The sequence below is a fragment of the Cimex lectularius genome, unplaced genomic scaffold, assembly GCF_000648675.2.
Source record: "Cimex lectularius strain Harlan isolate CLEC.00 unplaced genomic scaffold, Clec_2.1 scaffold233, whole genome shotgun sequence".
In the NCBI taxonomy this organism is placed as follows: domain Eukaryota; kingdom Metazoa; phylum Arthropoda; class Insecta; order Hemiptera; family Cimicidae; genus Cimex; species Cimex lectularius.
This window is the reverse complement of record NW_019392939.1, coordinates 184,904-201,710: the sequence shown is the minus strand read 5'-3', so window position 1 is coordinate 201,710 and position 16,807 is coordinate 184,904. Positions and strand designations below refer to the sequence as shown.

Here is a 16,807-nt window from a genome sequence, read left to right as displayed (position 1 = left end):
CATTAATTAATTGAAAGAAATAATTTAGTCACCAGATCAGTACATATAATGGATTTAACTAGAAAAAAATTTAAATAGGGCTTTTTTAGCATAAGCTTTACTACTTTTCTACAGTGTTGTTTTTCGATTTCGCGCCCGGGGCCCAATCTCGGTGGTTGGACGGATAAGACCCCAGACAGATAAGCTCAACTCTGTAGATGCACGTTTCAGTTTCTACAAATTTAAATCCAAAATAAACAGGTATAAAAGGTTCAATTCGAGTAGGGTTTTCTCTTGTTTCTTAACGAACATTTTGAGCTTTTTTCAGTAAAACTCTTAAGATATATACTTTGTTCCTTTAAGCCATTAAAAAAATAGAAATCGGAAAGAAATGAAGTAGAAACGTTCTGTTGTATTATCTATTTATACCTCTGGATACATTTAATCTTCCTGGGCAAAAGGAGTAGCATATACAACACCAATTCTAAATCATATCAATTATAAAGTTAGCCCAATGACAAATGCTTCTCTCCGCCAAATACACATTTCAGTTTTATTAATATAAAATTACTGCCGATATTTTGTCTTTTCTCTTGCATCATGAAGAGTTGCATGCGACATCAAAATTTATCATCACCGTATTTTTTCAGGGACATTAAGAAAATTTGTGGTTTTATTCAGAAAGTGATAATATTTACAGAACAAAATAAAGTCTGAAATCATCAACATTTGTTTGTGCTTACAGTCTTACTTTTTTTTTTTTATCGTTATTACTAACGGAGATTTACAATTGGTATTCGGAAGAAAATAAAAGACGATATGTTACACAATTTTATCATTAATGAAAGGTTCCAATGTTATCTGTTTTCAGAATTTATTTGCTGTAGTCTGCTGTAGCCTATCGTAATACAAAATAATGTATTTTCACATAGCAAAAAATCTGACAATAATAAATCTGAAATATAAAAAAAAATATGCTGAGCTATTGTAATTTGTTCAATTTACTAGTTTTCATGATCCGCTTGACCAATTAATTAAGGTTTTTAGTTGAGATAAAAAAGTCAATGTCACGAGCGGGATTCGAACCCATGACCTTCGGCCAGATACGCCTCTAATCTACCACCTGAGCTATCGTGACTTCAGCCAGCTGCGGCCTATACTCATCTTGAAAAAATAGAATTTACATTTTTTTAAGTAAATCAATTTTGACCTATATTTGATTGTACAGAAGGAGCAACAATACATTATCAGTAGAAAATAGAAGATAAATGGAACATTGCATTGGAAACCACTGGGTTTTGAAATAAATACTAAAGCCAACTGAAGATTGCAATCTTTCCGAAATACGTTATACTGAATAGCATTTGGTGTTTATAAATCTACCCACCATCTACCCGAAGAGGCGAGATGCAAAATGTTGATCGTTGCGATACTATTTTTAAAATGCATCTAAAGCCTTTCCCTTGCATAACCAACTAACATCTGCGCGCACAAGCTCTTATTTTAGCATCAACAAAATGATCTTACTTCGGTTTTTCTTTGTTTGGCTGGATGGCGGAGGGACACGTAAATGACCCATAACATGAACAAGTTCAAACTGCGGTTGATCGCTCTTCGATACGGATTTCTGCCGAAGCCGGAGGTAAAACGATCGCCTCTCAGGCTGCCTTTTCGTTTCTGTGACCAGGGACGAAGAAGCTGCGTCTGAAACATAAAACATAAAAAATAAACACAACGGTTAAAAATATTTACAAAACAACCAGAGTAAGATTAATAATCGACTAAATCACACGTTTGGCAAATGGTGGAAAAAAAAGCAAGGTGGATTTGTTTAAAAAACTGCATGCAAGATAGGTGGTGTTGATAACAAAATGTTTAAATATCTTATTAACCCGGTTGGAATTTTTTTCCCCTGATAATACCTTCTGAGAATCCAATTAAACTTCTTTAATCGATCTCTCGTTAAATGACAAAGGTAATTTGCAATAATTAATTAATCTGAGCGGAAATGCTACTTTTGACGTAGAGGTATGGATTTATATTGAAGCAAATTAAATTTGAGTTTAATTTAAAAAAAAGTTTTACTTAGCAGGCGAACATTTAATTAATGCAGATACATGGCAGGTTTGAGAGTGGTAATGTTTACCGATTTATGGTATTTATAGTACCACGAAGGCAATTAATCTTTCAAATGCCAGTTATAAATACTTTATTACTCTTATAACTTTTTACATAGGAAGGGTAATTTATTATAAACAAATAGTTTATTATCTTGATTATGATTGATTGTTCGGAATCGAATATTTTTAAAACACCCACCTATTTTTTTTTCTTGAGCAACGTTCTTTTCCGAACCGCGCTCACTCGTTGCCGATTTGATTTGATCATAGGTTAGCCTGGACAACGATGATTCAAACTGATAAAACCACCGAGTGAGGAAATACTAACCGAGGCCCCTTTGATGTGATGTGAGAAAGCGAAAACTGAATAAAACATAACCGCCTACTGAATAGAACATTGAGTCTACATATGTATAGGTCACTAAATTGACACTGTTTGACTCCTCGATTCTCTGTACATTAGAAAACGAAATGTACAATCTGTGTACACGTGGTACAAACCGAGTAGGGTCTGCAAGAATATAATGGGTAGGAAATAAATTGTCTTTTCCACCACAGGCATTTAACGCGTTTCGGTCTAATAAATTCCATCATCAGTGACATATTTATGTGTGTGTAGTGGCTGACGTTTTTTTTACGTTCTTATAAGTTTAGAAGTCTGGACGACTACGGACTTGGAGAGTAGTCTGTCAAGAATGAATTTTGTTCTTATTGTTATTTTGTCGTAGGTGTCTTTAACCACAGATGGACTGCGTCTGTAACATGCATAACGAGTTGTGCCATGAGATATGGTGTCGCGCCATTGACGTTAAATATTTAGGCCATGCTTTGGGTTTATTGCCAAACCTTCATCAACCAAATGTTCCTTCACATTTCATCTAATTTAATTATTACGTGTGTAAATATGTGGTGTTTAGTAACCGTTAACTAATGATTATTTGGATGTCGTGAGGTGCGGTCTGGTATGACGTAGGTTTTAGAAAAACATTTTCTTTATCGTGCCAACGTTTCGATCTTTATTGAGATCATTTTCAGGGCTCAAAGTGTTTGTTTTCTGTGTACATGTGTCATTATTGGCTGTCGTGTGGAGCCCTGATGATGATTTCAATAAAGATCGAAACGTCGGCACGATAAAGAAAATGTTTTTCTAAAACCTACGTCACACCAGACCGCATCTCACGATCTCCAAATAATCAATCATTTAATTATTACTTTTAATTTTAAATTTAAAAAAATCAGATAAAGAGAAGGGATTTTAAAGAAAATCGTTATTGTAAGAATTTGCATAAAAGCAATTTCCATTTATGGTAATCGTATAAACTATAACTGTTCATTGTCCTGGTGAATTTTATGGTTTGCGTAAATAATTAGGTTTATTACATTCCGTGGAATAAGAGAGGGCACTGTGATTAATCAATTTCAGAATGTTTCAAACAACGAGTAAAAAATCTCATTAAGTATGGTACAATCTCTGACAACACGCTATTTTTCGAAAGTGCCCAGTCAATTAATTCATCGTAGGTTGACTTGACTCCAAAGACTTACACGAAGTGCTCTCGCAAGAGTTAAGCACTTGCTTTAGCTTTGGCCGAATTTGAACTTCACTCCGTACTATTGACCTCCCAAAGCGTACACAAATCTAATTTATCGATTTTTCCTCCATTATCATTACGTTAATTACTTTTTTTGACCGAAAATCAAATCAACATTCCACCCCCAGCCGGTTAAATGACAAACTTATAAACCTATACCAAGACAAATGACCTTAATGAATCTTTCTTAAATGTTTTATATATGTATAATTTATTTGTATGTATTCAATGTAAATGCACAATGGGCACATTTTCTTCATTGTCTTTTGTACAAGTATACTACATGTTCGAGGTTTTCTTGGATGTTGGAGGTATTGGGGTGTACAGGAAAGGCAAACGTATTAATGGTATATAGAACAGTAGTCAAATTGTAAATTAATTTCATTGTTTTGCTAAATTCAAAACTCATCTTTGGAAAAATACACATTTCATTCTAACGTGTAGTTTGAAAGCGTCAGATGTTTCCTTGACCATCGTCAGGGACCAATAAACTTTTCAGAACCTGTTGGCTACTATGTTACTTCAATGGCACATCAATTACATTGCTGAAATGTCCGAACTCATACATTTTGCGATAAAATAAAGTCTACTGCTTTTTTTATTTGATACAAATATTTGACCCCGCATGAAGTTAAAGTTAATCAGAATTTTTAGAGTTGGCATATGCTAACAAAATAACAAGAAATATATGCTGAAGAATATGCATGCCAGGATCAAACTATTTTTTGTATAATTAGTCATTTAATTACTAATCAATTGTTTTAAACTATTAGAGTGAGGGCGTGTAAAAGTCTAGTTTGAAGCTCAAGTATCATCCCAAAGTTAAGATCAGGAAGGGCAAAACTGTGGGGCCAGAAGGTAGCAGCTGCCATGGGGGAAGATAGTAGTCCTCAGATTTGCAACAAGCGATTGTTATCGTTACATATTTCTTTTTAAGGAACGAATGAGCTTTGGAAGAGGGAGTCTATTTGAGGATTTTTAACCCGATTTTAAGGATCTCGATTACCTTTTTCCATTGCCACAATGACGGATTTGGAAGATGGGCAAATTCCAGACGAGCGACTGGTGGACTATCCGATTCTCCTCGTAATGTCTTTGTGTGAAGATTAAAAGGTCTTTTAGATGTAAATGTAGTAGTAGGGGTGCAATCTCCTGCGGGCAAGTGTGATATCACAGTTTTTAGTAGATGTGTTCGTGTCTCCTCTGCCTCTTTGTAGAATCTGCATGTACCGTCTTGGATTGTACCAATTTAGGGATGGTTAGGGTCCTCCTGGATGTCTTGGCTCCTCGTGGCTGAGCTGCCTCTACACCAATGCTGCGGCAATAACACCATTCTGTCGTATGTGGAGGTGCGTCAGCTCTCATCTTGAGAATCAAAACGTCCGATAAGGTCGATAGACTAGGTGCGGACGTTAAAGAGTCTCGTTGCTCTTTTTAGGACGTCAGATGCTTCAATTTGGAAAGACGTGGATTTCAAGGAGCCGAAGGCTGCAATCGACCGAGAGTCCAATTTGTCGTGTGACTGCGGCTTGACTAGAAACCACATGGGGGAGATGTTAATGTGTCGATGTTTTTTGACCATCGATGGTGGGCTGTTGATGTTTTATAAACTTTTCAGTTTTTCTTAATTTCCACTTTTGTGAATAGGGAATGACCCATATTCTTCTAATATGAAAATGACCCATCAGAATTTGTCAGGAGTTGTTCAATTTGTTGCCTTAGTGGCACATCTGTTCCCTCTGAACGATTATTTTCCAAAGCTGGACAGATTATTTCGAAAACCAGAAATCGCTTAGAGGATAAATTGGCTTTAAAGCTACGTTTTTTCAATTGCGTTCCGGAGAAGATGTGGTAGTCTTTCATCGTAAAATTTGGATACATTACTTCTAATAAATTAAGGTTATGGTTGATTTTAGTTCCGTACTTGTTAAACCTTTACCTATTTTTGAGCAAGAGAAAGGAATTGGGCTTGGGTGGATTATGAATGTTTTCCAAAGTATCGAAGAAAAACAGGTAGGCATTTTGAATAAAATTCACAGGCACAAAATATTTTAACAATAGACGTATTTTATTTAAAAGGGACCGAGAGATCTATATATAACTATAAATGAAACCAAATGCAAAAATAATTCCTAATAAATGTTATTAAAAAAACAACATAATTTTTATTAATCAAGTCCTAACAAAGGTTCAGAACTGGCGAAGTTTGAGTACTCAAAAAACCATCTATGTGAAGACTATAGTTCGGCCTACCATTTAATTTGGTTTTGCAGTCTGCTTGGCTCTCTGACATGATAGCTATGTTCTTGTTTTTTTACACTTTAGTCAAATTGAATTGAGTACATCTCTCGATTGCTCAATGCTCAACCACAGCTTGGAAGATACTGGTGTATCTACCCATGGGTACTGAGCATTTGGTTCCAGGATCGAATACTCCTGCCCGTGTACCTTCTTGCGTTCTAGATCCATCTGTGTACTAAACGTTGGTGCCGTTCTTAAAGGTATTTTCTTCTTGTTCCCATTCTTTTTAGGTACCTAGGTTTAATCGGAAGTTGTGATTGAATTCAAACATCCTGTTCATGTCGTCCCTTGGGGCATGAGTATCGGAAGGTCTTTCATTATTTTGTTGCTATCTTTCTTCAGTTTTATTCCTGTTGGAGGTTTCTCTTTAGTAATACTAGTAATAGTTTTCTGAGTTGCCCTCACTACCATGTGGTGTAGGGGGACACAAAGATTATGCTACAAGTCTCACGGCAGAGTAGTCAAAGCGATATATTGTACTTTTGAGTAGTTAAAGTTTACTCTCCAAAGATTGCTCCATTTTTCAATTGTTGATTGTGGGAATATCAGTAAGTAGTATTGGTACCAAGTAAAAATTGTAGCGTAGCGAGTATTGGCCCTTGTGGCACACCTGCAAACATCTTTTCCATCTCACGTCTCTGTACCCTGGTGCACTGCGAAAAATCTCTCCTTAATTGTATAATTAGACAATAGGCCTGGGGTAAAAATAATTTTACTTTGTGTAATAATCCCTCATGCCATACTTTGTCGAAGGCATGAGAAACATCTGGAGATACTCCAGTCGCGTACAGGTTCTGCTCGAGATATGAAATAATTAAATATGTAACTGTGAAGTTGATGAGTAGTGGAATGATGGGTTCCAAATCCAACTTCTATTTTCTTTCTCAAAATTGCTTTAAATAAAGAAGTCAGAAAGACAACTCTTGAAGAACTTCAGCTGTTATCAAATCATGACTGAGGTGATTTTTTTTAGGAAGCTGTATATAAATAAAACTAAAATAAAATGCAATTTTTGGGAAATTAACAGTAAATTTAAAACCGAAAGTCTCAGGTAAATTCCTCTTTAAGATATTTTTTTGGGGGAAAACATTCTGATTATGCAAATCCTACTTGTTTGCGTTGTACAACCCCTATATTATATGTAACATAGAATACTAAAAATAGATATTTTTTATTTATTTAAATGTTTTGTAAACCAATTAGTGTGAATTCAATGAGGCTAGGGGATAATAAATTGGAGTATTATAGGAATGAGATGTCAAATAAATTTTGGTATGCCATTGGCGGATAAACGTATTACAGTGGGTTTAACCTTAAAGACTTACAGTTTTACCGGTACGATCGGATTAACACGAACATAATTAGGCCAAACGCCACAATATCTGTCCATCAATGAAGATAAAGCAACAAAGTGCATGCACAATCGTCAGATAACAGGCACATTTTTGACTCTTAATTTATACTTCACACTCACCATCAAGAGTTTACGCTTTCATTTCGGCAAACGTCATAATATTTATCTACTATTGAAGGATGAGATAAAAGTATTTATTTCAATAAAAAACAAAAAAAAATTACCCAACGTTGAAGGCAAATTGGATTCAGCATCTGACTTCAAAGCTCTTTTTAGCTCCTCGTGATCTTCGAGCGATGTGATGTTGTAGAGAGATTGGCCCAAAAGATCAGTCTGGAACATAGAAACAGTGGATGTGTTGATTATTTGTCTAATACGAACAAGTCAAGAAAACAATCTGTCCTGTTTTATGTTGTTCCATGAACAAAGCGAAACGATCGTGGAAACAAATGGTAGATTGATGTCGTCGAGGGACTACAATTTGGAGGGAATTCTACAAAAATAGGCGCCGTCACCCGCTGCGCGTCTTCTCCAAGTGGCTAACGAGGATCTTTTGTTCGGGTGTGCCACGAGGTACCACATGACATTTCCCCTGGCTGTAGAAACGTGGCGTATTAAGGGAAATGTGCAATTTTCCCAAATTGTACCCCTTCAGTTTATATCGATTCCGACAAAGCTGATATTGTTAAAAAAAATGAAAAGTGCGTTCTTATTGAAAATTGTGTCCGGGCTATTCGAAAACTCAAGATATGGGAGTAAATAACTTTGAATCCTCTATTTAAAAAAAAAAGAAGGAAAATCTCTTAAAAAAAAAACAAATTTTAGATAATTAAATTCTTGGTAAAATATTCAGTTTTTATTTTTTTAAAATATAATTTATATCATACTCTCCACTGACTATTGAACAATGCGCCAGAGACATAAAAAGGCTAGGAATACATTCCCGGAAGATAGCCATTTTCTCTGATAGTCAGGCAGCATGTAGCCTTACCTGATGCGAGGCGAAGGCAAAGTGTGTTTGGAACTGCATGGATGCCCTGATGGAAGTCAGCGACACTAATGACCTGACCCTGGCATGGATCCCTGGCCACTGAAAAATGTTGACATGTTGGTGAAAAAGGGGGCCAACATGGACTTCTGGGTCCTGAACGCTACAGTGGCATCCTGCCACAAAACAGGATTCATATTAAAATGTATCCTTAATGAGTCTAAAACCTTGTGGAATATTACCACAGGTATGAGGCACGCAAAAAAATCATAGAAGGACCATCTGCAAAACTTACAATACAATTATTGGAAGGCAACCCCAACCGAATCAGGATTCTGGTTGGACTCCTAACAGGGCATGAGGTTCCCGCATACTCGGTCATCCTAAAAAGGACTCTGAGGATTTTTAACGTCCGCACCTAGCCTATTCGGCCTTATCGGACGTTTTGATTCTCAAGATGAGGGCTGACGCACCTCCGCATACGACGGAATGGTGTTACCGCCGCAGCATTGGTGTAGAGGCAGCTCAGCCCCGAAGGGCCAAAACAACCTCGCTCCCCGCGTGCCTATTCCAAGTGGCCGGGTCTGCATTGACCTTCAGACCGTATGCTACGCGCAAAGGGCTCTACCTAAGCCGAAATACATCAGCTCGGACTCCCGCACGCCCTAGATAGCGAAGGCGACTCTATCTCCCAGAGTCTTGGGCTCCTCTAGCGTCGAAACTTCCAGATCCGCTCCGGCCGCGGTTTAGTTTAAAGTAGAATTTCTAACCACCCCCTAGAGGAGTACCGCCTGTGTTAAAAGCCTCCACTCGAGCTCAGCCTACTCCTACGTGCAAAGCATACTCGAGGAGGAGCAACCGATTCACTACTCGTTCCCATCCGCTACCCATTCGAGGGACTTTCCAGCACAATCATCGCGTCTCAACGCCTATACTGCCGTCCGATCCGCCGTATCCCGTGAGGCCGGGAGTATGACGTGGTCATACGCAAGTCTCGGGCGAAGGTCACAGGTAGATGACAGTCCCCGTCACTACAAGCAACTACGAATCCATTTCCAGTGTAACAGAAGCTGGATTTTGGAAAATGTCTGTTACCGCGTGGATCAGATGGTTATGCACCCTCCCTCGTCTGTGCAAACAGGATCTGGTACCCTAACCCTCGAATGCCTCTGATAAGGCACCCGCTGCCCATGTCGACCCGAGGCCGACACGAGTACAGCATGTGCTTTAGAGAGGTTGCCACGCCCTATGGGCTACACCGTTACACCCCCCCCCCCTTGTAACCAAGGATTAGGAGGGGGTCACAGGATAGAATGAAAGAACCTACTCCTAATAGGGCACCGCCACTTAAGAAGGCACGGAAGGAGTACAGACACATTCTATGTTTCTGTGAAGGGTTTTGCAACTAGGGCAAAAAAAAACCACAAGCAAGATCTTACACTAAGGAGCCTGATGGGGCTGAGCAAAGCTATGGAGGCTGATTAATAAACTGAAGCTGGCCAGTGAGTTATAAAAATAGGGGAGCACAATAGACCTATTGTCAAGGTCAAGGTATAGCCACAATATAGGTCAATTTATGAGCAATTTATATGTATATTATATTTATATTTCCCCTGACTATAGTAAAACAGATTATAATCAAGCTGAAAAAATAATGATTACAGGCTATAAAACATTACAATATTGCCAATAAATTAGCATTACACTTTAAAATGAATACATTTATGCATAGATAATAAGGCCATGGTTTACAGTTCAGATCAAATATGTTGACTAAACTAGCCTTCTTTCTTGCAAAATAGGTCCCGATGATGTGGGTCCATGTCTGTGGGCTTGGATCTCTTTCACCCTCTCTTTATCTAGCTCTCTTTTCGTCCGCTGTCCTTTCACATAAGGTAATGGACACATTGGATTGTAAATACGATTGGGACGGCCTAACGAATAGACCGATAACCATAAAATACTCGCACAACGAAAAAATGTCCTCATACGATCCAGCCCAAAAATATCTATTTTTGTTTGTCATATTCTGAACTGTTATTTCGAAAAGAACATTTCTCCATGGGCTCTTGGGGCCCATGACAAAAGAACGTACGGATTTAAGTGTGACACTCCTCCACTATGAGTCTCAACCGTCTAATTAATAGATGTTAAAAATTCCTAGCAGTTTGAAAAAGATTGAAATGGGAATGAAGTAAATGACGAAATTTGTGTAATCAAAGGAATTGTACTCGTAATACAGTTGTACAATTCTGGGAACAGAGCCTTGATTGGGACATGCTTCAGTGGTCCCTGAATGCAGGTTTATTTGTGTAAGCCTTTTTGAATCCTGTAGTACAGATACCAACGGCTACTGTAAGCTGGCGTCTTGCAGAAAACTCGGCGACAAGACTAAACATTATGTACAGATCTGCTAAGAAACGCAAGAGACTCGAATTCAATACCGTGTCTTAAAACATGAAGCAATTTGGTCTAAAGTCTAAAAAGTTGTTTTGTCGGATAATAATTATAAACGATTAAAAGAGGATAATTATGATAAACACAAAATGCTTTAGTAAAAAGAACATGTTTTCACTTATAAGAAGTTTTTTTTGTCGTTATTGCACTTTCCACTCATTCCAGATGGCATAAGTGCTGATTCTCAGCTTAATATTATTGAAAAAACCAATAGGTAAATAAAAATCCAACCTTGATTCAAGACAATCCTCATCTTGAATACACTATTTGACAAAGGCTAAATTGTCGTTAAAGTCACCCTGCTTATATCCTTAACTTTCGTGGCGCCTACTACACAGATTACCTTTGGAAACGGTTTATTTAAAACGTGATATTCTTCCCTTCTATGAAAAGAGGAGCTACTTTTGTAAATGGGAAATTTATAAGGGAGATAGGACGGTTTGCCACATTAAACCTAGATGAGGATAACAACCTTGTTTATATCCAATTCGCTAGTTTTCGTGGTCCGCTTGACCAATTAATATCTTTCAATTAATTAAGGTTTTAGTTGAGATAAAAAGGAGGAAAAATTCAAAAGGTGGGGTTGAGATGTGAAGTTAGTGTCGAGTGGATAGAACTCACGATAGCTCAAGTGGTAGAGCAGCGGCGTATCTAGCCGAAGGTCGTGGGTTCGAATCCCGCTCGTGGGTTCGAATCCCGCTCGTGACACTGACTTTTTTATCTCAACCAAAAAACTTGTTTATATCCTTAACTATATGTATTTCTTTTGAACTTTAATATAATTTTCAGTAGTTCGTAATGGCAGGATATGGTAGCTTTCTACGCTTGATATGTCACTGTAAGCAGCTATCTTAAAAAAACGTGATGTCTAGTTGTAAGAATAGATCTTTTCCAAAGGCCTAAGACCTTACATTGAGCCTTTGACTGCAAAAATTCGGTCAGACAAAGTTTATATGTCGATGAACAATTGATGAATTATTGGATATCCCCAGTGGCTCAGCAGAATGTTTACCAAGACTGATTTTTCTATCAACGGGATTAAGCAATACCACAACAAGACCACTCCGTTATTAAGTTTGCAACACGCAATGGGACCCAATTCCAAAAATGAAAATAATATAAATGGATGAATAGTGTCTCGACTCTCCCTGCTTATATCCCTGGCGTCACGCTATTTGGATATAGTATCTTCCGGCTAATATCTCAATTTTTAACGGGACGTCAGTAAATACAACAAGGATGTGAAATTATGATGAATGGTGAAAATTAAAGGCTATTGATCGTACAGCCTTACGATCCCTATATTTTCGCGATAGGTTAAAATTTCCAATCTGACAAGTTAATTAACGACAAATGATTAAGCCTGTAAGGGCAGATTTTTTTATATGAGTGATTAATCTCTAAGCTAGTCACGGATCCGGTGTTAAAGTCAATAACGAAACTGCGTCAGCGTCGTATTGCATTAAACAAGAACCATAGGAGACGGGCTTGAATGGTTTAGCTAACTTTTGTGGCACCTATTGCTCAGATTCCCTTTGGAAACGGTTTGTTTAAAACGACGACGAAGAAACTCGATCCTTCCCTTTAATGAAAATAGGAGCTTGTTAAATTTTTGTAAATGGGAAATTTATAAGGGAGACGTAGATAACAACTGCTAGTTGATCACTACTTCCTTACTGATTCCACATTTATGTAAAACAAAGCGAAACGGGGTCGACATAACTACAAGTTTCCTAAACAAGTAAGTTCAGAAATACAATCCTCTCGGAGAAACAAGGAGAGACTCCACTACTCTACTGAACTAAAAAAACCGATAGTCAAACAAGACCTACCGCAAGAGTAAAGGTTAACAAAGGTAAACAAGCAAGCTGATGCCACGTAGCGAACAAATGTTTTAAATTAGTAGGTTACAAAAATAAAATTCCTAAGTGTAGACGACATATTGCATGAAGACTTTATGTGACACTAGGTCTTCTGTACAAACTTCGAAATAGCCACTGCTTCATATTCCACTTAGAGTCAGGTGCTCCGACTATTCACACGTCTAGACATTGTGTTCCCGAGTACTCATCGTCAACAAGACAAGAGGATCTTTATCGTCCGCACCTAGCCTATTCGGCCTTATCGGACGTTTTGATTCTCAAGATGAGAGCTGACGCACTTCTGCATACGACGACGTGCCGCAGCATTGGTGTAGAGGTTTCCCAGCCCCTAAGGGCCAGTACAACCACGCTCTCCGCTTGTCCACTCCAAATGGTCGGGCCCGCATTGTGCATCGGGTCGTATGCCGCACGCGAGGGGCTAACAGGCCGAAATACATCCCCCCCCGCGTACTCCCTAGATAGAGAAGGCCACTCTATCTCTCTGAGTATAGAGGCTCCCCCAGCATAGAAACTTTCGGGAACGCCCCGGCAGCGGTTTAGTTTAAAGTGGAATTGCTAACCACCCCCTAGATGAGCACCGCCTACGGTAAAGTATCTTATCGAGCTCAGCCTACACCTGCTACGCGCATTCGAGGGACGCCATAGGCTCAGCTAGGTGGTCCGATCCTTCGCTTCTCCAAGGGTACCATGCCGGTCATACGCACAACAATGCAAAACATACTCGAGTCTAAGAGCCGACTCACTACCCGCTTCCATTCGCTTATTTACGCATTCGAGGGACTATAGCATGATCATTACGTACTCAACGCTTACATGCTGTCGTCCGGTCGCAACTTCTCCCGTGAGGCCGGGGGTTTTTACGTTGGCCATACGCAAGCTTCACGAAGGTCACAAATAGAAGACAGCCTCTGTCTAAGTTCCCGCCAGGGGTGTCACAACGCACCACCACGAAACCATTCTCAGTGTAACAAGGGCTGATTTGAAATTTTACAGTTACCTCGTGGTACAGATGGCCATACACCCTCTCCCGTCTTTGCAGACAGGATCTAGTTCACTGGCCCTCGTGTGACTCTGCTAAGGCACCCGCCGCCCATGCCGACCCTTAAGCCGACATGAGTACAGCTTGTGCTTTAGAGAGGTTGCCACGCCCTCTGGGCTGCACCTTTATTTTGTGCCCGGATACCCCCCTTGTAACCAAGGGTTAGGAGGGGTCACAGGATAGAATGAAGGAGCTCGGATTGAGAAAAAGGGCCGTTGATGAGAACACGAGGTGAGCCGTTTCGGGGTCTCGAGTCTTGAACCACACTATACCACCCGTTGTCGCCGTAGTTCCACATAAAATGGGCCAGGACTCCCAAGGTGGGTGAGACGAAATGGCCATTCAAGAGCCGAACTAGTCGGCCGTATCCCAGCCAGTCGTCTCGGGGGGATGAATCCGAGTCTGCGGAAAATAAATGCGAAATATGAAAATAAAGCACTCACTCTTCACAATCAGTGCGCTCGTGGTGGGCGACCGGTTCCTCAGGCTTTCGCAGTTTCCGTTTAGGCTCCCTGAAACTCCCCGAAGGCCGAATGTCGCTCGCACCTGGGCTTGAGAGACTCTTCCTCAGCGATTCGAACCCTTGAATCGCACATAGAGGCAAGGAGGAGGTGTTCAAGTCTCCCCCAGCGTCAGAAAAGGGAACAGCCGAACAGTCGAGCCCAGATAACGTGGGCTACGTCTTTCGCTGCCTCTCGTGAGACCCAGAGCAGTCAGATAGCCGAACCGAGCGCGGGGCACCCATCGATACTACCCGCCGTCATAGACTCCCTTTCTTCGCATTAGCCCTTCATGGGTTCGGAACCCCAACACGTCTAGACAGTGCTATAGGGCAGAGTGCTTGGACACGCAGTACTATCCGCTGATTCTGATTGGTTCGGATGTGCAGATACATATCTAATGTAGAGCAGACTGGTGTAAACATTGGAAAATGAAGATCAATGAAATCAAGTGCAGTCTCTGTCAGATTCTGAACCAATTCGCCTCTCACGATCTACTAAAATAATACCATCTCCAAATCTGACTACATTCGTTACCTAAGGTTCGACCAACTCTTTCAATCTAAAGTTAGATCAATTGCCAAGGCTCTGTATTATTATCCAGCACTGTACTCCACAACGGCCTTGAAATTCCTCAAAGATTTACCAAGTTCACGGTAAAATCTCCGATCACCTCAATAGCCTTGCCCAAGCATTGTCCAACAGATCCCATTTCTATAATCCCACAAGACATCTTATGCGGGAACTGCCCCGGACCATCTTTCAGAGGAAAAGTGACTAGAGAAGAGAAATGCAATGGGAAAATAACATTGATTACTAGCTCCTCTTCCCTGATGTATGTAAATGTTATCCTCAAATTACATGGCGTAATTAGAAATTGAAGATGGCGAACAAGTTGAGTAGTAATAACTTATTACTACTTAAGATAGTAGACTATAATTCCAAAAAATAATTTTTAGGCATTGGCTAGTAGTTTAAAACGCACAGATTTATCTTATATGTATATTAGTTTTTCTGTAATTATTAGAAATCAGGTATATATTTAAAGTTTAGTACATGGATTGCTCACCTGAGGATGGCCAAGGATGGTCTCAACGTTGTGAGTGACGAACACAATTTTCCCTGACGCTGTGACGACGAGCAAAATACCGTCCATTCCCTGAAAAAGAAAGTATAAAAAATTTAAAAAAAATTGCAAGGAACCATAAACTGGGAATGGAATGAAAATCATATAGAAAGGACACTAGTTCCATCTTTAGCCCAAACGGACCGAAATTTCTTTTCTTTCTAATTTGCAGTAGTTGGAGAAGGAAACTTGATCGAGATCCCTCAGCAGCATCAAGTCCCTTGTCCGGTCCATTATAAAAATGGGGAATGAATAAGTATAGAAAATATAAACGACAAACTAAAAAAACATAGATGTACCCTTGCTATGTAAAATAGGTACACGGTTTTTGTGTGATCTATGATTGCGACTAACAATTAAAACTACCTAATTTTTTAAATAAAAAATGTGATAACAAAAATTATTGAACAAGCGCCTTATGGAAGTGTCAAAAAAAATGTATACGGTATAGATTTTATTTAACCAATTTTCTCTCTCTCTCTCTCTCTCTCTCATCTCTATTAACATACATATAAGTTTTATATTGTGTCTAGATATAAATTTTGCATTATATTTCCATAAATCTTAGTTTATTACATGTTGTTTTGGTTTCTCGTTAAATTTCATTTTTTTCTCTACCAAATATTTATTGTCGTATATTGTTTCATTTAACCCATTTCTCTCATTCTCTCTCTCTCTCTCTCTCTCTCTCTCTGCTCGTTATCTCATTTTGAAGACGAAAGCTGGAAATCACCCTTCTTGTCATTTGTCGTTCAATTATAAGCAAATGAAGCTCATTAAAACAACAAATTTCGAGTTGTAAACATTTTTAACAATCGCTAATTAATTTATCAGAACAATACCAATAGGATAAAAACTTCGGCCAAACAATGTACGCATTTAGAGATAAGGAAGATACGTTAACTACAAGTTTACAAAAGGAGACTAAAACAAATGGGAGATAATCGGAACTTTAAAAGAAGAATAATGTATTCAAAGGAAAATAATATTTGTTTAAAAGTAATATTTAGTTCAATTAATTATTCTTTTTATCTAAGGTTTTGGTTGAGATGAAAAAGTTAGTGTCACCAGCGGGTTTCGAACTCACGACCACTTGAGCTATCGTGAGCGTGTCAGAGCAGCGGCGTATTGAGCCGAAGGTCGTGGGTTCGAATCCCGCTCGTGACACTAACTTTTTCATCTCAACCAAAACCTTAAGATTTACATTTACGCTCAAACTACAAACCTGTCCACCAGTGCACATTTACAACAAAATAATACCACCATCGAACCAAGTCCGCTACCTTGGGCTTTACTTAGATAGTTAGACTTACTCGGAACCCACATACACGATTAAAACGGCAAGAACTTAATAAAAGATATGGACTATTCCGACACCTTCTTGGACCAAAATCAAAACTAAGCGTACGTAACAAACTAACCGCCTACAAAACACTCATCAGACCTATTTGGACCTACAGAAATCGAG

General features: G+C 39.0%; 1 protein-coding gene across 2 annotated transcripts in view; it reads right to left on the bottom strand.

The window, feature by feature from the left end:
• LOC112127883 (aryl hydrocarbon receptor nuclear translocator-like protein 1) overlaps window positions 1–16,807 on the bottom strand; it is a 103,254-nt gene that overhangs the window by 17,064 nt on the left and 69,383 nt on the right. For both annotated transcript variants that reach the window (XM_024229424.1, XM_024229423.1), the window contains 3 exons: window positions 15,283–15,372; window positions 7,571–7,679; window positions 1,507–1,683 (listed from right to left, as the gene is read on the bottom strand). In XM_024229424.1, coding sequence (XP_024085192.1) covers window positions 1,507–1,683; window positions 7,571–7,679; window positions 15,283–15,372 — 376 coding nt within the window. The remainder of the gene's footprint in view (window positions 1–1,506; window positions 1,684–7,570; window positions 7,680–15,282; window positions 15,373–16,807) is intronic.